The 20,993-nt window shown below is 40.6% G+C and overlaps 1 protein-coding gene across 1 annotated transcript in view; it reads right to left on the bottom strand.

The window, feature by feature from the left end:
- LOC114908552 (protein CC2D2B-like) overlaps window positions 1-20,993 on the bottom strand; it is a 105,836-nt gene that overhangs the window by 24,254 nt on the left and 60,589 nt on the right. Inside the window, 6 exon segments of the mRNA XM_029244809.1 lie at window positions 8,130-8,307; window positions 9,850-9,908; window positions 14,355-14,477; window positions 14,874-15,008; window positions 17,238-17,351; window positions 19,939-20,028. Of these exon segments, the coding sequence (XP_029100642.1) occupies window positions 8,130-8,307; window positions 9,850-9,908; window positions 14,355-14,477; window positions 14,874-15,008; window positions 17,238-17,351; window positions 19,939-20,028 (699 nt within the window).

Here is a 20,993-nt window from a genome sequence, read left to right as displayed (position 1 = left end):
GTTGGAACTCTCAGGGAGAGGGGACAGGTTGGATATTGAGTTAATTACCAATGGCCAGTGATTTAATTAATCATGCATTGGTTCCAGCCCCCATCCTGAAGCTATCTAGGGGCCCACCAAGAGGTACCTTGTTAGCATGAACTCAGGTATATGCTTGAAAGGGGCTTATGAATATCAAAAGATACTTCTCTCACCCCCATCACTCAGGAAATTCCAAGGGTTTTAGAAGCTCTGTGTCAGAACTGAGACAAAGATCAAATATATATTTATTATATCATAATATCACACCTTCCTAATGTGGGTGGCCCTCATTCAATCAGCTGAAGGCCTGAATACAACAAAAAGGCAGACCTTCCTGTGAATGAGAAGGAACTCCTCCTGCCTGACTGCTTATGAGGTGGGGCACAGATCTTTATCAGCCTTCAAACTCAAACAAAAACACTGACACTTTGAGGGTCTTGAGCCCCCTGGCTTTCAGACTGGAACTTACGCCATTGGCTCCCCTCAGTCTCTAGCTTGCCGACTGCAGATCTTGGGACTTCTCAGCCTTCGTTATTGCATGAGACAATTCTTTATATTAAAAAAAAATATATATATATATATATATATATATATATATATATATATGGCATAAAGGCAGAAATGTAAAGAAATATATAAGGTGGATGGAAGCAACCTAAATATCTATCGGCAGACAAATGGTAAAGAAGATGTGGTACATATATACAATGGAATACCACTCAGCCGTAAAAAAGAACGAAATTGGGTCATTTGTAGAGATGTGGATGGACCTAGAGACTGTCAAACGGAGTGAAGTAAGTCAGAAAGAGAAAAACAAATATAGTATGTTAATGCATATTTGTGGAATCTAGAAAAATGGTACAGATGAACCAGTTTGCAAGGCAGAAAGAGAGACACAGATGTAGAAAACAAACATATGGACACCAAGGGGGGAAAGGAGGGTGGGATGAATTGTGAGATTGGGACTAACATATATACACTAATACATATAAAATAGATAACTAATGAGAACCTGCTGCATAGCACAGGGTACTCCACTTTGCTGTACAGTAGAAACTAACACAACATTGTAAAACAACTATACCCCAATTAAAAAAAAAGAAAGGAAAAAGAAAAAAAAAAAGAATGTATAGATGTCTCTGTATAAGTGAATCAAGTTACTGTACACCCAAAAGAAACACAACATTGCAAATCAGCTATACTCCATTATAAAATTAAAATTTTAAAAAGAAAAAAAAACCTAAAAAAAAAAAGAAACATATAAGGTGGTAATAGCTCTACAATCCACTTAAAGTGGTAAAAAAAAAAATTCTAAGTAGACTGTGAAAAGTTAACTATGTATATTACAATCCTCAAAGAAACTTTTAAAAATATATACAAAAATGTATAGTAAAAAATATAATAGGGGCTTCCCTGGTGGCGCAGTGGTTGAGAGTCCTCCTGCCGATGCAGGGGACACAGGTTCGTGCCCCGGTCCGGGAGGATCCCACATGCCGCGGAGCGGCTGGGCCCGTGAGCCATGGCCGCTGAGCCTGCGCGTCCAGTGCCTGTGCTCTGCAACGGGAGAGGCCACAGCAGTGAGAGGCCCGCGTACCGCAAAAAATAAATAAATAAATAAAATAATAATAATAATAATAGATATATTAAAATGAAATGCTAAGAAATGTTCAAATAACCTAATAATGTAGGAAAGAGAAAACAGTGGGACAAAAACAAATGGAACAAATGGAATACAAATAATAAAATGGTAGACCTAAACATAAATAATTGTATTAAGTGTAAACAGTCTAAATATTCCAATTAAAAAAGAAATTGTCAAAAGGTATTAAAAAAGAAAACATAACCCAACTATATGCTATCTACAAAAAACTCACTTCAAATATAATTATATAGATACATTAAAAATAAAAAGATGAAAATATATACACCAGGTAAACACTAATCCAAAGAAGGTGGAGTGGCTATATAAACATCAGACAAAATAGAGTTCAGAGCAAAGAAAATTGCTAAGGATAAAGAGGCACATTGCACAATGATAAATGGGTTAATTCACCAAGAAGACATAAATTCTAAATCTGTGTGCATCTAACAGCAGAGTTTCAAAATACATGGAGCAAAAACTGATAGAACTAAAAGAAGAAATGGACAAACTCGTAATTACAGTTGGCAACTTCAATTCTCCTCTCTCAGTAACTGATAGAACTAGTATACAGAAAAACAGCAAGGATATAGAAAAACTAAACGACACTTTGATCAACTGGATCAGAAGTTATTCTTATCGGTAGGAGAATGATGAATAAACTATAATAGATAATATTCACAACCAGGGCTGTCACATAGTATACAGCTCCAGGGGTCCTTGCACATAAATTGTGAGTTGTGTGGCACACAAACTGCTTAAGTGCACGTAGTGGTCCTGCCCACACTTTAGAATAATATGGATGTTTTAAGAAGAATGAATTCATTTACTTGGAGTATTTTCACTATTTTTGAAGGAGAAAAATAACATGCAGGAAAGCATACACAATGTGGTCCCATTTTTATAAAACAAACAGGAACATATGCATATATGTATATATGTATACATGAGAATGTTGGTAAGTGGAAGATACCTGTTGGTAAGGGGGTGGGTGGAGTGAATAATGTGGGTGGAGGAGGGGAGAATAGTGGGACAGGGACCCAAGCAGAAAAGGAAAAGAAAAAGAAAACCTGCACTTTAAAACATGATCATTTTTATGCACAAATAATAAGTCCCTCTAAAAATAATTTTAAAGTATTCTCAAATATAAAAAAGGAAAAATACTACTTTATTCGGTTACCTAAAATCTTTCAATGATTGATTTGCTGTTATACTTTAAATAAAATACAAACTCTTTACCATGACCTGTGCGATCTGGTCCTTGTCTACCTCTCCAACCTTATGTGCTACTACCCTTCCCTCTCCATATAAGTCTCTTTCTGGACTAGAGGCCTTTGTAATTGCAGTCTCCTCTGCCTCAAATACTTTTGCCACAGGTCTCTGCATGACTGGCTTCCTCTCAACTGTGGAAGTCACAGATGTCTACCCAATAGCCATCCCCCCCTACTTCCTCACCAACAGAACCCTGATTTTACTGGGAGAGCAATATGTCCGTTTAAAATACTTGATCTCTGGCCTCTCTTGTGGCTAGGAGTGATGCAATTCTGGCCAATGGAATGTAAGTAGAAGTTACTGGACACAGCCTCCCGGAAAGCCTTTTAAAAGAGCTAAACCAGAGGCCTTTTCTACCTCCTCCTTCCCTTTCTGCATTTTCTTGCCATGAAAATGACTGCGAGGCCATGGCCTCTGTGGTTCCCAGGTCAGCAGTCTCAGTATCACCTGGGAACTTGTTATAAATGCAAATTATCAGGCCCCACCCCAGATCCCACTGAATCAGTAACTCTGAAGGTTAGGCCCAGCAATCTGTGTTTCAACAAAGTCTTCAGGTGACTCTTAGGCATGCTGAAGTTTGAGAGCCACTGAGAAAGAGGATAGAAGTCTCCTTAGAGATGGTGAAGAAGACGCATGAAGATTAGTGCACTTCTGACATCCCAGAGCTACTGCACTAGAGTTGGACTGCCTCCTTCACACCTGGCAGTTGTATAATCCCTATTTGGTTACGCTACTGTGATTAGGTTTCTGTTACATGCAACTGAATGCAATTCTATTTGATAAATCATCTTTTAAATCTCTGCTCAAACATTATCTCCGTGGAGAGGCCTTCCCTCACTACACTGCTTATATCCTCCATCCCCAGCAAAGTCCTTCTCCATCATGCCAACCTTTTTGCTTCCTTTATAGCGGGAGTCCCCAGCCTCCCGTCAGCGGCCTGTTAGGAACCGGGCCGCCAAGCAGGAGGTGAGCGGTGGGCGAGTGAGCGAAGCTTCTTCATCTGCCGCTCCCCACTGCTCGCGTTACCGCCTGAGCCATCCCACCCCACCCCCTCCACTCCCCCACCGCCGTCCGTGGAAAAATTGTCTTCCACGAAACTGGTCCCTGGTGCCAAAAAGGTTGGGGACCACTGCTTTATAGCACTCATCATACCCTGAAATGATCTCACTTACTTGCTGTTTATTTGCTTCTGAGCTGTTTCCCTTGTAAGAATGTAAACTTCCCTTGTAAGAATGTCTTTTCACTACTGTCCTCCAGCACATATAAAGTGCCTGGTACATAATGGATGCTTTGTAATTATTTGTGGAAAGATTCATAGAATTTTATAATTGCATGTTACATTTAATATCATGTATTTTTAAAACAGTAAAATGAAAAAAATGGTTCATTATAGACAATCACAATTTTTAGGAAAAATTTTTAGTTGGGAAACACATACACATATTTTAAAATGCATATAATACAGAATACAACACACACGTGCCTATGAACACTTTCTACCTTACTCTTAAGTGGCCTATCAATTCTAAAACCACAAACAATTAACAAAATAGCTATGTAAACATTCAGTGTGTCACAAAATGAACTGCATGAATTCAGCATCTCTTTGGCAAACTTGGCTTTTCATAGATACGATTTTGTGCTACCCCAATCAGTGTGGGAGGCTTGTTAACAACAAAACTTCCTATAGCATTTAAACACAAACATTCAAATAAAAACAAAAATTCTGATCATTTTTCTCATGCATGCCAGAGGACATATATAACTGGGTTTTAACCTTGCAGAGAAAGCATTCTCTTTACCCACATACCCACTCTTGCTACTCTTCTAGTAATCTTGAGTTTGGTCCGAGACTAACACCCCGCAAATAAATGAGGTCTTCTCTGGCATCAACCTATGCAGGTATGTTGGGGGAGGGGATACAGACTGAGGGTTCCCTGAGGATGAATTTGGGGTCTCTGCTCTCTGCTTGTGGGAGTGACTCAAGAAGCCCCAGTGCTACTACAGCGGGAGAAGTGAATTTTCTTTTTATGACTTTTACCTCATATAAAACTGCTCTCATCATATAAAACCTTTGGAAATCTGTATCTTTTGATTTAAAAAAATAAGTTGTTATGTAACATTTAAATAAACTGTATGAATACTCTTCTCAATGAAGCACAGAACAATCAAATACAAGAAAGTACAGTGTTTCCTACTTAGATACCTAGCCACTCTTTCTTGAGGCCCTAGATGGGTCTCCTTGGGGGCACCGTTGTGAAAGAAAAGCAGCAGAAAAGTGCCAGAGGCAGAATGGGGGGCTGCTCATTAAGAAAATAAGGAGCTCTGGGATTTGGTAAGACCATTTTCTCCCTCTCTCACAGAATCAGGAAAGCATTTAGGTAGTGTTTCCTGGGAGTCCCTTCCAAATACTTGGAGATGAAATGACTTCAGGTCAGTGGCATCCAAAGAGAAAATTTTTGAGAAGCCCCCAGAAGCGGTCCTCAACCCAACATGGCATATTTCCCTCTTATTCTTAACCAGTGAAATAATCTTTTATCTCACGAGAAGCAATGACCTTGGGTTTCTATTTGAATAACTTCTGCCTGGAATTCCATCAGAACCAGCATCAGATGTACTAGCCTCACTTCAGTAAAGACAACACTCTATAAGGTAAGGTTCTCACTCTTAACTGGTCAAGAGAGTTACCTGGGGAGCTTGTTTAAAATAATGTAGGTTCTGGAGCTGTACTCCCAGAGATCCCCATTCAGTAGGTCCTGGGTGGGATGTGGGATTCTGCATTTTCAATAAGGCTTTCCGGGTGATTTTGATGGAGGTGGTGCGGGGCCCCCAATTTGAGTAACACTGGCTCAGAGAGAAGTCAGAATTGCTTCTTTCCCAGAATAAGACCTACCGTAGACAGCGACCCAAGGCGCCAGACTTCCCAAAGTGTCCTCCCTGACGAGGTCTCCGGTGAGGAGGTCATTTATGCTTGTCCTCAAAGACTCAGGGAGTGAGTCTTGTGCCCAACTCTATAAGTGAACCAAAAGTTGGGCTCACACTTGTCTGGATTTGAGGATAAATAGGAAAATCCCAAGTACTAGAAAAGTTTGGCTTCTGGTTGGGGGCATATGTACAATCCTTCCCTTTTCCCTTATTCCTTTTCACTGATACCGCGCTAATGAAGCCAAATAGACCCAAACAGATAATATGTTGTTTGCGTAGGGGTGAATATACACAGCTAGAGCAAATTCTGTCTGAGGAAATTCAGAGGAATGAATTCCAGTTTGATACACAGCATCAATAACTGACTGTACATCAGTGTATGGCATCTGGATAGGAAATCCTGCGACCTAGACAAATGGCAGAATAACACGTAAAACCACATTACGGTCACGTAGGTGACGGAGAATTACTGGATGCAAACAGATTACAGAAGCCTCAAAGAAGTGGAAGTCATAAAATAATAGTAATAGTTATCATTTTGTGGGTGCTTACTATGTTCTAGGCACAATGCTAAATACTTCACATATATATTTAATCCTTAAACAACCCTTTGAGGTAGGCTTTGTTATAATCGCCACTTTAGAGAGAGAGGAGCAGAACCAGGTCTGTCTAATGCCAGAGCCTGCACACTTAACATTCCACATATTTGCACCCTTTCTGGAATAGCAAACTGCCAACAAGGAAACCTTGATCCTATAAGTGACAGATTTAAGGGAGCATTTTGGAAGAATTTATTTAACATTGATTCAGTTTATATTTATTGATAACCATATGACAGGATTAAAGGGTATGGAACATGGTCCCACGTAAAATTATCTATTTAAGAATATACAAAGGACAATCATTAGCTTCTTTCAAGACTTAGTTTGCTTATTTCGGGAGGCTTTTCCTGATCTTTAAATCTGTTGACGTGCTCTTCTCTTGTGGTTGCATAGGACACTGTCCTTTCCTAGCTTATTTAATAAAATATACTGCAATTACTCGTTTTCTGGTCTATTTCTCAAACTAGCCCACAGTCTCTGTGAATGCTCAAGATTGTATCGGTCTTGTTTACTGTCATAACCCCAAGTGTCTAGCACAATGGCTGCCACATAGGATACAAATAATAGTTAACATTTATTCAGTGCTGGGTGCTATGGTTAAGCAGCTCACTTAATCCTCACCACAACCACAAAGCAGGTAACTCTTTTTATCCCTGTTTATCTTGAGCCGTGGGGTAGAAGGTATAGAGAAGTTAGGCAATCTGGTCAAAGTTAATGAGTGGTTGAGCCAGGATTTGAACCCAAGCTGCAGGATTCGGTCTAGGTTTATGAATGTGTGTTATTAAATAGCAGATAATTTTACAAAGGAACTCCAAGTTTTAAACCTTGGCTTATCTCTTTACCCCCTAATTCTATTAAAAAGAAAGCAAAACAAAACAACTTCCTCCCTATTCATGAATGAATAGTGCCTGCAGATCCCTCCCTGGCAGCCTGAGTATAAACTCCCAACAGATTCCTTCCTTTCTTCTCTTAGAGGGTTTCCCGAGGAGACATCTTCTAGTCTACTGGATAGTAGGGGGAAGGAATATCACTCTTGGGAGGCTGGGGCTTCCAAAAACCCACTGGAACAATTCATAGGGAAAAGGAGGTGAGAGGATTCCAAAACTAAGGACATCATAGGGGAAGAAAAGAAGGACCCTAACAATACACCAGATGCCCACCATGTCTGATTATGGACTTAACTGAGTTTGAAGTGCCTTTCTACCATCCATGATGATGTCAAATGTGCTGGTGAATATATGAGAGGAGGTCAGAAGTCCAGGCTGGATGTATAAATTTGAGAATAATTTGCATGTAGAAGATATTAAAGCTTGCCTTAGTCCTCTTGCCCAGAAGCAAGGACATGGAATCCATTCTATTACTACCATCTAGAAATCATTTTTTAGTTTCTTAGTTGCAAGTGGTTTCCTTTTGGCTATCTCTTTCCAAAGTTTGTGGTTTATACATTAAAAAACTGATTCCAAGAAAATGTCACGCAATCTGGTCATGGTACTAGTTACTCACTACATTTGAAATTTCTCCGTCTATAAGTAAATGCATTTTAATGCCATAGCATGTATCACCTAAGATCAAGATAAAAGGCATTTCAGGGATACTTAAGATTAGTATCATCTGGCAATTAATAACATAGATAAAACAAATGACATTAATGCATTAAATCATATACAAACCCAGTAAAATTGTAGCAGCCTTTCAAATTCACTCTCTTCTTCAGATGAAACAAAGTTTCCGGTGCCAAGCTCTAACTTAGGAAGGATTTGTCTTAAAATGAAAGTACATTGTCTATTCCAACGTGTTGGCTGTTTAGGTCGCCATTCCATTATTTTATATTTCAGAGTTCTTTCAATCCTAAGGTAAGAATGCAAAGATTATTTTATGATAAATTACAACTCATTTAAATAAATGGGAAAAAAGTTTTGTCACTTTTTCTCAAGTATGAGAATGATACTTTTTTGATTTAGGAGAAAACCAGACCTCTGTGGCTAGGGATATCTGCCTACTGGGTGTGATTTGCCTACCATCTGATTACTGGGTTGGCATTCCTATTCTCCAAGACCCTCCTTTGACATAAGACATTGTGTTTCCAAGAAATGCCTTTATAAAAATTCAGATATCTTGTCTGGGATAACGTTAGCAGGAGTGGGGTAACTGGGTCAGCTAATTCAGCAAGCAGAATTGGGAGGAAATGAAGCACTGGGCTGATCAGTATGACGAGCAGTTTCCCTACCAGAATGTATGCTCCACAAGCGCAGGGAGTTCTGCCTACCTATGCCGCCTCTAAAACAGTGCCTGCTGAGGAACTGTTTCGGGGAGGGGAGAAAGTGGAGCACAGTGTGAGTTGGTTGAAGGAAGCTTCTCCTCTGGGCAGGATCATTGTGTGCTCCGGAAGAAGCTGCTGGGCCTCTCCTCTCGGCTGAGTCCATAAAGTAACTAAGCGGTTTCGAGTTTGCAGAGAGTCTCAGTCACGGCTATACGCCAGAATCACCTGTAGGACTTTATCAAAATATTTCACTGTCTTCCAGATAGTGATTCAACAGGTCTGGTCTTGACCTCTGGCACCTATATTTTAAAATAGTTCTAGAAGCACTTTCTGATGAAAACCAGAAGTTGGGGACCATTTTCCTAGTGCTTTTATTCCTTCTTTGTTAAGAGTTGGGGAAGAAGGAGGGGAATAAGAGGTGAGAGTTGTGTGCTAGTGAGAAAAGGGAGTGGCAAAATGATTTTTTGTCATATCCTGTTTCAATTAGTTGGTAGCGGCTTACATGTCAGCCTGCTGTGTCAGCATGAGTCACTGGAGGTAGTCAGATCTAGAAGCTTCTGACACATCTGGAGTAGGAGTGAGGTCTGCTGCAAGGCTGTGACCCTTTGGGCTTGACTCAACAACTCCTCCGGACATGTGTGTGTGTGTGTGTGTGTGTGTGTGTGTGTGTGTGTGTGTGTGGTGGGGGGAGGGGGAGGGGTGCCTACTAGGGACAGTACTGATGTTGCTGCCACCCAGCTTGGCTGTTTTTACCACACGCCAAGTTGTGGGCCATTTACCTTCCTGTCCTTTCAAGAAGTGTTAGCTACTGCATTATTATTACTATACGGCTCAATAGGTGTCTGTGTTGAGAACTTCCTAACGGCAGCCCACAATGTTTTCCAGATGCAACCATATTTAACTTGGCATGTTTTTTCAAAAAGTGCCGTGGATAGCAGAGGGGCTGATTTTTGATGCATGCACCAAGAGACAGATGACTCAGTGGAAGTAACTATTATAATCTCCATTTCATGCTTCTGTTGCTGAATCTAATGGGTATTTTGAGAGACTGGGTTAGAGGACTGAAGGGTGGCTGAATGAGAGATTAGAGAGAAAACATGATAATCATAACATATAAATAGAGATCATACCTGTTCTTTAGATCTTCTACCATGCTCTTATTAGTATCAGAATAAGTTATTTCTTCAGGCTGAAATACAGAAAACTGAAAGTTAGAAAAGATTCTAGGGAGACCATCTTTACGTCAGTCGCCCCTTGGAGTGCTGATTATAATGAGGGTGAACCTAAACCAGTCTCATGTGGCAAAAACACTCAATGGTAGAGGCACAAAGGTAACACAGATCACAGTGTTCCCTTTGATTTTAATACTACTTCACCAGGGCATGGAAGGGAGAATGGATTTACAAAAGATATTTTTCATGACAGAAAAAGATCTGCTATCCCCATCTGTTTATTCAAACAAGCATTTGACATGCTTATTGATTCTACCAGATAATCTTGGAAGTTGCACTGGTATCTTCCACTTATTAACTGTGACCTTGGTGAAGTCACTTAACCTCTGTGAGTCTCAGTTACCACGTCTTTTAAAGAGGGACAATAACAGTACCTACTCCCCTGGGACCATGCAAAGATTTTAAAATCAAGTAATACATGTAAAGCCTGGCACATATTGTTCAACAAAGATCAGATACTATTGTTATTATTACTCTTGTAGCATGGTGTATCATCTTCCTCCTTTGATTATTTGTTCCTTTCAGCAGGCGGGAGTCAGGGCTCTGTGTTTGCATGTGCGCACGTGCACACACTCGCACATACACGCAGAGTCCATTTCAGTCTCCCCGTCTCCAAGCCTTTGCCCCAGGCACCCCAGCAACAGCAGAGAGCAATGCTCTACCATGTTTCCCCATGTTGCCCCCTGAGCAGGGTTTTCTGGGAGGAGGAGAGGACTTCTCCAACGCCCTCCCCGCTACCTAACCCGTTCCTCCCCTCCCTGCAGGGCTCAGATAGACAAGAGGGAGGGGTTGGGTTTAGGCGGTTTTTACTTAGGATATTTCTGAGCTGAGAAATAGAGGAGCTATAGAGACACGGACAGATGTTTCCCCCTCATGAGTGGAATGAGGGTTGTACGAAAAGAAGGAAACATTTGCTAGGCCTCTAGGTCTTAGAAAATTTCGGGAGTGATTTGAGGGGGCTCAGTCTGTCAGGTGGCGATCTAAGCCAGTGGCTCCCAAAATGTGGCCCCCAGACCAGCAACCTCAGACCCAGTGATTCAGAAACTCTGAGGGTAAGGCCCAGCAATCCATTTTTCCACAAGCCCTCCAGAAGGTTCTGATGCCTGCCGTGGTTGGAGAGCCACTAGATTAGAGCATAGGCTCAAGCACAGTGACTTTCCCCACAGTGGACACGGCAGGAGATGAGAGACACGGGAGAAAGGGAAGCGTAAACTGCGGCATCACCTTACAGGGGCCACCAACTCTCACAGTCAGGACAGGTAAACTGAAGTCCCTGATTGCTGTCACCAGCCACTGTCTGCCCCTCCAAAACAATCCCCTGCACCCCTATCCTGGCAACGCTTACGGATTAGTTAGGCCACTTTCAGGCCTGAAAAAGAGGCCTGGGTTATGTTGACTTGATAAGTTTATGGAGTGTTAGTCTATTTTCTTTTCAGGCAAAGGCCCCTTTCAGGGAATTCATATCCTTTAAAACTTCGAGAGGATTTCCCTGTTAACTCCATCTCTGAATACCCATATTCTCATCATACACACTCAAATTTGCCTTCTCAATTGCGATGAAGAAAAAAAAATGACAACAGTGTTCACCACAGATAGTGGTTTGTTCCGGTATGTGTGCGACAAGGCAGAAGATCAAGGGCCATTAACCCACAGGAAAGAAATCAGTAGGGATACAAGTCAAAGGCAACTATGAGTTTTATATTTATATATTCAACTTGACAAAGGGTTTAGTGGCTTTTAAAAATATAATTTTGATTATGGCAGCCCTTGCCTTGGTGATGTTGGCTTCTGACTGTCCTCTGCTCACTCCTTGGCAGCAGCCAGGCTGGCCTTTCAGCTCCTCGACAGACATCTGCTTGCCACTGCAGGTCTTCATGCCTGCTGTCCCCGCTCTGTGCTGGGACCATTCTCCTCCTTAACTTCCATCTAGACCAGCTCCTGCTCACCCTTCTTCACTCTGCTAGTCATCACTTTTTTCCCCAGGAAGCCCCTGCAACTCCCCTTCACCTCAGGCCTCCTGCTGAGTGCTCCCCAAAGCACATTCATTTCTTCTATAATAGCATTTATCGCTCTGTACAGCAAGTGCTCGTCTCCTTCTGTTTCCTCCTCTAGAACACAAGCTCCAAGAGCACTGAGACATGTCTTTTTCCTCGTGGTACCTATACCTAAAACAGTGGTGGCCCGCTGCAGCACTCAATACACATTACCTGAATTAATAAGAGAATGATTAATAGAAACAAAAAACCTCAACTCTAAATATATCATTCTCCCCCCTAGGAGGCAGCAATACTTTGGTCACAACTTTGGGATGGGAAAAGCAAGCAAGGTCTGTGGATGCCACAAATGTGGTTTGCTCAAGAGAGATAAGCACACTTCCCCTTCCTTATAAGGACTTTACAAACATCTGCAAGGAGAATGTTCAGAAGAATGCACAAGAAGCTACCAACAGTGGCTATTTCTTAGAAAGTGGGAAAAAGATGTTGAAGAGGAGAGAAACTCTTCACTTTTTACACTTTGATACTGTTTGATTTTTCTCCCCACAACCACCATTCCTTCTTTTTGATATTATGAACTATGTCAAACATTCTCAGATAAAGCACTGAGAATAATGTAATGAACATCCACCCAACATACATACCACCAAGCTATATCTAATCTTTGCATTCTTCCATACTTGTTCTAGGTACTTTTTAAAGATGTAAAACATTACAGATAGATTTGAAGTACTCTGTATACTGCTCCCTGATATCATTCTTTTTTTTCCCTCTTTCCAAAGGTAAACTTTACCCTAAATTTGGTGTTTATCATTCCCATGCAAGCTTTTACACTATCAGTATATATCTCTATATACGTAAACAACATATTTTTCAAACTTCATATAAGTGTGTCATTTCACATCTTCTTTACTTTGCTTAACATTACATTTTTTATATTCATTCATGTTGATAACAGTGGCTCTAGGTCAGTAGTTCTCAACCTTGGCTGCATGTGGGATCACATGGGGAGCTTTAAGTAATACCAACGCGTGGGCTCTTCCCTCAGACATTCTGATACAATGCATGTACAGCCAAGTTGAGAACTACAGTAAAGTAGTTTCATATATCCTTTTTTTTTACTGCTGTATAGAATATTTTATAGTAGGAGTATTCATAACTCATGTGCCCATTTTCTGGTTGATGAATTGCTTCCTTTTATTTATTTATTTATTGCTATTTCAAGCAATTCAGTAATGACCATCGTGTACTTGTCTCCCTGTGCGTGTATCTCTAGGGTATATACTTAGAAGATGAACTGGTGGATCAGAGGCTGAGTTTCTTCAGCTTTACCAACCTTACCATATTGCTTTCTAAAGTGTTTATAGCAATTCACACTCCCACCATTTCTCTGCCTCTTTGCCAATACTAGATGTGATCACACTTTTTAAAAAGTTCGGCCAATCTTCTACATGTGAAATAGTGTTTTATTGTTTTAAATTGCATTTCCCTCGTTATGAGTGACGTTGAGCCCTAGAGTTTCTGCTTCTGTGAATTGTCTTCTTCCTATTTTTCCATTGTCCTTTTTCTCATCCCCCCTCTCTTTCTTCCTCTGGGTCATAGCTCCTAGTTTTTGAATTTTGCAGTTGCCTGCACACTGCCATACCATGGCTCTCAATCCAGAAACAGCTGTCGACATGGAATTTGGGTGCCTTCCCAAAGCAGTAGTGAGTACATCATAGATCCCCTGGACAAGCCATCTGGTGATTAGGTTGGTTCCTGATTCTCAGCTCTGTACTTTGGTCTCTTACCTCCTGAGCCCCAGGCAGTGAGTCTGCTGCTTTTCTTTCCCATCTTCTCTCAAGAGTAGCAAAGTAGGGGAGCCGCAACACAGTCCCTGGCTTCAAAAAGTGAGACTGGCTCTGGTTCTCTGGATTTCATGAAGCATTTTCAGACCTTGGTGCCGTCCTCTTTGGGCCCCACTCACTGCTAGTGTTTCTGTCCTGCTTCTATTCCATGAGATAACTACCATGGTTCGGGGCCCAGACAAGCCTTCTGTTTTTCCGTTTTTATAACTTTATCACTGTTATGGATATGTAGTAGAAGGGCTAGGTCAAAGTAAGAACTTATTACACCATCTTGACGTTATTTTTTATGTTTCATGATGAACATTAAAAAATTTTTGTTTTAAAACCTAAATTCACAATTAAGATGATACCTTCTTTTTAATCCCTCTTTTCTGCAAGTAGAGAAAAAGGATCACAATAGCCCAAACTCAGGCTGGAGGGCAGAGAAAACTAGGTTTTATTAACACTGCCAAATAATTCAATAAGCAATCAGCTGTATAAACATAATAAGAGCTGTCACAATTCCTAAGATTAGAACCAATGGTAACTTTCATAGAGACACACCTGGAAAAGTATAATTTACCTGTATGCTTTGTGCTTTCGTCCCTTGATAATTTTTTGGAAGCAACTGTTTCCAGAAACTTTCCTTTGAATAGTCAAAATATACAGCCCTTGGTGAGTTATTTTGCTGAATGTTAAACCAGACCTATTAATACATCAACATAAAATCAGTAGAGGCCCACAGGAGTACGAAGCCCATAGTAGGTTCGGACGGAGCAAAATTTTACAGTCCTACTCCCCAGTGAAGTGGCAGAAGCCAAGGATGGTTCTGAGGCAGGAGGTACAGAGATTCCAGGGGTGTGTGCACGCTAGACTGCTCGCTGGTTCTCAACCTCGGAGGCACTGCAGAATCACGTCAAGGAGCCTTGGGGATAAAAGATTCCCCTGGCCCTACACCCCAGGGATTCTAACTGAACATCTATAGCTTCTTCCAAGCTCCCACATGATTCTAATATATGGTCAGTGTACAGAACCACAGGTTTAACTCTTGAGGAGATAACTCAAGATCCCGCCCCCCCCCCGCCCCCCGCCATATACTTACATTTTCACCATCAAACAAACAATCTACACTTTGTAAGGGACAAAATGGGTCAAACTGCTTATGACATTGCCCAGTTAATGGATTCCAAAGCAAATATTCATCAGTTTCTGGTGTTAATACATAAGCCACATGTCCCTGTACGAAGAAAGAGTTAAAGTCATTTTTGGTGGATGATTGATTTCACTCATTTTCGTATGTGGAAATTACAGTGTAAGCATGTGATATCTCTGATTTTTTAATAGATAATATTGCCAGTTACCTTGGTTATTCTTTATTCCTGTATTATTTATTTATTTGCCTTGCCGCACAGCTTGCGGAATCTCAGTTCCCTGACCAGGGATTGAACCTGGGCCACGGCAGTGAGAGCCCAAAATCCTAGCCACTAGACCACAAGGGAACTCCCTGCTATCTCTGATTTTTAAAAGCCTTTTTTTAGGACCTTTACAATTTTTTTGAAAAGGATAAAACCAAAGCAACTGAAATCCTCAGGCCCAGGCTAGCATGAGGATTCAAATGAGAACTTTTGAGCTAGTGCTGCCACGTATGGTCCTGAAGGGTGTACCCTCATAGCAATAAAATATGTTGTTCTAACAAAATCAGTATATTATGACCAATTCCCAATAGCCAGTACTAAAGGGTTTTGAGGTAGGGGCGCTTTTGTGTAATTCACACAGAGGTGCTATATGGATTAGCCCTGCTTTATGTGGAATATACTTGGAGACCAAGGGTGAACACCGTGCAGAGTTAGGGAATGGAATTTTGCCTAAGGCTCTGAAAAGCCAAGTGAAGTTGAAAAGCCATAAAATTAATTTTGTGAGCAAGATACGGAGTTAGAGGCCAGAGAGAAATTACACAGGAAAGCACCTGAGGAATAAAAGTAGCCATTATGTGATTATTTTGCTCTGCACATACTTTTGAAGTATAAACCTTTCTTATTTAGCAAAGAATAAAAATTTCAGGTAACAATAATAATGACTCCTTAACAGTTATCGAGCACCCCAGCTACTGTGCTCAGCGCTCACACTAATCCTCTCACATGAATTCCGAATTCTGTGAGGCAGGGGTGATTGTCATGCCCATCTTTCACATGAAGCTTGTCTAGGGTAACAGTAAATGGAATTACTCCTTTTCGGGGAGGAGATAAACGAGGCTCAGAGAAATAAGGCTGAGATCGTACAGTTAGTAAACGTCATTTCTGGCTTTTAAAATCCTCTTTGACCTCCAAATCTATACTTTTTTTTTTTTTTTTTGCGGTAACGCGGGCCTCTCACTGTTGTGGCCTCTCCCGTTGCGGAGCAACAGGCTCCGGACGCGCAGGCTCAGCGGCCATGGCTCACGGGCCCAGCCGCTCCGCGGCATGTAGGGATCCTCCCGGATCGGGGCACGAACCCGTGTCTCCTACATCGGCAGGCGGACTCTCAACCACTGCGCCACCAGGGAAGCCCCAAATCAATACTCTTAACACTGTGCTGTGTAGCCTGGTTTCCCTAACTCCAAAGCTCTTGCTCTTTATCACTGTGCTCATCTTTACAGTAAAGAGGCTTCACCTCAAGCAGTAGCAGAGGTGAAAGGCACAGATGAGTGCTGCCACCCAGTGTTGACTCAGAGGTAAAACTGTAAAAATGTTCGTTGAAATATTGTTTACTGCCATCTAGTGGCACTCAAAACTACAGCAGGGGGATCATATGGGGAAATTAAGGGAATATAGAGAAATAAATGATCATGACAAAAACCATAAAACAGGACTGGAAGTTTTTGACACTTATCAAGATATTCATAGTAGAAGTAGAAACATCAAAAAGAAGACAGCTTTCTGGAGGCTTGAATGCAGGTGTATATAAGTTGTAAAAATTTCAGGTAGGTTAACATAAATTTCTGGCCCACTTCTTACACGATTAAAAATTGAGCAGTGTAAAACAGGAAGAAGTACTTCTTAAGGATCTTAAAATATAGTGTTAGGGACACATAAAGATGATGGTGGTGATGATGGTTAACAACCACTATAACTACTACTGTAACTATTACTACATCACCTACCACCACCATTTTATTGAGCATTTTCCACATAAACCGGGTGCTGTCCCCAGTGCTGTTTACTATGTAATTTAATATTTTTAGTAGCTCCATGAAGTAGCACTATTATTTGTACTACTTTACGAAGAAGAAAAACAAAAGGAAGTCATTCTTTACATTGTAGAAATTTTGATGAACGAACATTATCCTCCTAAGTAAATAATTGTTCGCCTACGAAATTTCCTAATTAGCTTGTGAAAAGAAGGAAACTTGGGGTTGAAGTCTTTTAAACTTGCAGCTAAAAGCTAATTAGTTTGTTTACACTATTTAAATATTAAGTCCAACACTTACTTCCAACATCGAGGTTCCTAGGAGGACCAAAGCTTTCTTTCCAAAATACAGGAAGAAATTACAGAGAAGTATGGCATGCTCCTCCTTATTTCCAATAGCCAAACTGATGCAGCGCTAAGGCAAAACAAAAGCAACAAGGACACAAAAAAGGAGGGGAGGAGAGAAAGTTGAGTAATGCAAGCATTCAACAGATTTAGAGTCCCTCCAAACCCTCACATACACATTCTTGCCAGGTCACTAAGATGACTGCAAAGCCGAAAGCTCCAGCACCCTTTGCCTGTTAAAACACTAGGGCATTAGAAAGAGAGAACATTAACTTGGAACATAAGGATCACCTTTATCATGGGATAATTAATGTGGATACTGTGTAAGTGACCCAATAATTTTATCCTCCAAAATGGAGCATTTTTGTTTGAGACAAATACCCTAGGAAAACAGGGATATCTTGGCTGATATTTTAAGGAACTTCACCTGATGGGAAATCACATAGTGTTTTTGGAGGAAGGGATCCTTTGGTCAATGGAGCTACACTCTGTCCTGTACCAACATAGTGCTCTCAACTGAAAGACAGGAAGAGATCTGAGTTGGAGCCCAATCAGAAAGAGTAATGGAAACTTCTTTAATTGAAAGAGCTGAACAGTTGGGCTGGGTGTAATCACATACAGGGTGCCTAGCAAAGCAGTGGTAGCAGGAGAGAAAAAACACAGCAGAGGTGGCAGACCAGTGGCCTGTAACCTAGTCCTAGTTGATAGGTGTGTTTCATTTGGCCCCGAAATGCTTTTAAAAATTGTAAGATCTCATACAAAACTCTGGATTTCTGGCTTGAAAAAATCAAAGGATCTAACAAAATGTACAGGCCCAAATGTTCATATGGCAATGATGTATTATTGCTGAGTAGCGGCTGCACCATTTAGACTGCACATGTGCTTCCATTTCATTAGTCCCAGAGAAAGGGCTGTGGTGGTCAGGGAGCTTGGGGAGGGGGCGCTCAGGAGCCCTTGGAGTGACTATTTACCAGTCTGGAAGCATTTCAATGTTTTAACAACTGATATGGCCACATCAGTACACACCAGCTGAATGTGATGGTGAGGGATGGAGGCTAGGGAGGATGGTAACGTGGCTCTTCTGAAAGATGTGTGTGAACAGGAGAATGAAGAGCAGATTATGAGCAGTCTTCAATGTCAGGCCAAGGAGGTTCCCCTGACTGGATTTCATAAGAGAAGGAGGGAATGGATGAGAGTAGGTAACAGACATACTGCATTCCAGGTGCCTATCCTTTCAAAACCCCTGTATGACACAGATGAGGAAACTGAGGTCCAAAGCAGCTAAATAACTTATCTTAGGTCACACAGCTATCAGATGGTTGAAGTAGGATTTGAACCAAGGTTTGTTTGACTCCAAGACTGTACGTTGGGTAGGAGAAATAACTCTTGTCTTGTGACAATCTAATTAGTCATTCACTCATGGCTATCCCAAGTCCAAACAGTTCATGTCAATGGGAAGACATTAGCCAAGAGGAAGCGTATGACTGTGGTAACCTGTGGATTATGGGTATTGTTTGGATTGGAGGGCACTCGGGAGCACTAGTATTTGCCTGAATGGTTATTTTATGGTTATTTTTAGCTACTTTAGAGGCTATCTTTCAATGTTCTGCGGGATCATAATACCCCTGAACACATTCTGATTAGTTTGAAGAGTCTAAGAAGAATCTAGAGTTAACTGACACCTCTTTGAGTTTTACCAGATTTGAATCACTGGGTCCCGAAACAAACCACGTGCTTGTATCTCTCTTACTCCCACTTAGCAGAAGGCAGGGTAGCTGACCTATTAAGTTAGTCCTGTGCCCGCTAAGTCCATTTCAGCTAAAAAAATCTAACCTCTAAAACATTCTAGATAAGTGCCAGGACTATCAGTTCCAGATGGAGAGTGTCCTTCTCTTAGGATCCCATCATGCTGGTATCTTCCATTAAAAATATTGAATACTTGCTAAATTTAAAGTACGTACAAGTGACGAATATAAAAATAAATAAGAATCAAATCTTCCTTATCGTTCAAGGAGATTAAACTTGGGATGTATATGTACAGTGTGTGGGTATAGGGCCAGTATATAAGCAACTAAATATAATTTAAGGTGGAATGGAAAATGTGCTCTAATTAGGAGGGGGGCGGGGAATAGGATGCCTAGTTCAATTTGAATTTCAGATAAACAAGTAGTTTTTTAGTATAAATATGTCCCAAATATTGCATGGGGCCTGTATTTTACTTGGAAATCAGACTAAAGACAATTTTAATCCAAGTGCCAAGGAAGAGCACTGCTATACAAGCTCTTCATTCAGATGTGGGAAAACTGGGGAAAGCTTCTGGGAAGTGGTGGTATTTCTGCTAGACTTCAGGGTCTGACCACGTCTATAGTGAACAAGCCATATTTCTCTCTGGAGAATGTCATAATATTGTACTCCTGGGATTCCCGTTGAATCTCAATATTATGAGCTACTTAAAATGTTGAATAAGAATTTTGGTCTTTAAGAATTATTTTTACGGATCGTTATAGAGCTGAAAATGCTGTATTAAATTATCAATTGCCTTCACATTGCACGAAGCAAATTACTACATAAGTGCATAATATTTTTAAAAAGTTTCTTTTAAAAGAAAAGCAAGTAAGAAATACTATACATTTAAATTATAAAATGTAATTTGTTACCTCTGATGTCATCCATATATCAAAACCATCATTTTCGTCCAGTGTATCAGGCATAATAGGAATCAAAGATACAAAGCGAGCAACGAGGTCCTAAAATAATATTAACTAACAGTTACTGAGAGCATACTATATGCCTGTCACCAAGCACAGTGCTTTACACGCACTGTCATCATATTTAGTGTATCCTACAAGCCTATGAAGTACACACTATTATTAATTTTATTTTACAAAAGAAGAAACAAGCTTAGAGTGCTAAGATAACTTGCTCAGGGTCACACACTAACACAATTTATGGGTCTCTGGGAATGAGCCCAAGTTAGCGTGACTTCAGAGCATGCATGCTAACCAGTACATTTCATTGTAATAAGTAAAAAATTTAAACACCATACATTACATGTATACTTTAAAGTATAACTGTTTAAAAAATGAAAAAAGATGTTGAAGAATAGCAAAAGTTTGATTTACTTTTAGGTTCAAAATCGAGCAGGAATATTTTTATTAATAAAATAAAACTAGTTATAAGTTGCTGCAGCAAGAAGTTATTGGTGCAGCCGACTTTCTCCAACAACAGAAGGTCTATTGTGGAGTGTTCCCCCTATAGGGCTGGAGATAAGGACTCGGACTAGAGTAGGAAAGAAGAAAGGAATACAAATAAACAATGAGCTAACACAGAAAGTTCACCAACATTTTCACTGATTTACAATAGCTACCATTTATGCACTATTATGACTTCCTACACTGGTCACGTTTCTGACCTCATGCAATTAATTAAACATGGTTCACAATCCTTGATAAGCAAAGGAGCTAGGATTTATGCTTTTTTAAAAAGGCAAAGATTGTCCTTGAAAGAAATCTGAGAGCATTATTATCTCCTTGGACTTTCGGTGTCAGGAAACAGGCAAGAAGAAACACGTAATGGAAAAGCAGAGTGTGGCAAAAGGTGATCTAAACTAGGACTTTTGATTTTAGCTTAAAGAATCCAGGTAAGAGCTTTATACTGGGAAATAATACAAATTTTCTGAGGAGAGCCAATTGACTCAATCAAGCCTGAATAA

This window comes from Monodon monoceros, unplaced genomic scaffold, assembly GCF_005190385.1.
Source record: "Monodon monoceros isolate NGI ecotype Baffin Bay Population unplaced genomic scaffold, NGI_Narwhal_1 Super_Scaffold_4, whole genome shotgun sequence".
In the NCBI taxonomy this organism is placed as follows: domain Eukaryota; kingdom Metazoa; phylum Chordata; class Mammalia; order Artiodactyla; family Monodontidae; genus Monodon; species Monodon monoceros.
Note: the sequence above shows the minus strand (reverse complement) of the source record. Positions and strands in the feature narration are given on the sequence as shown.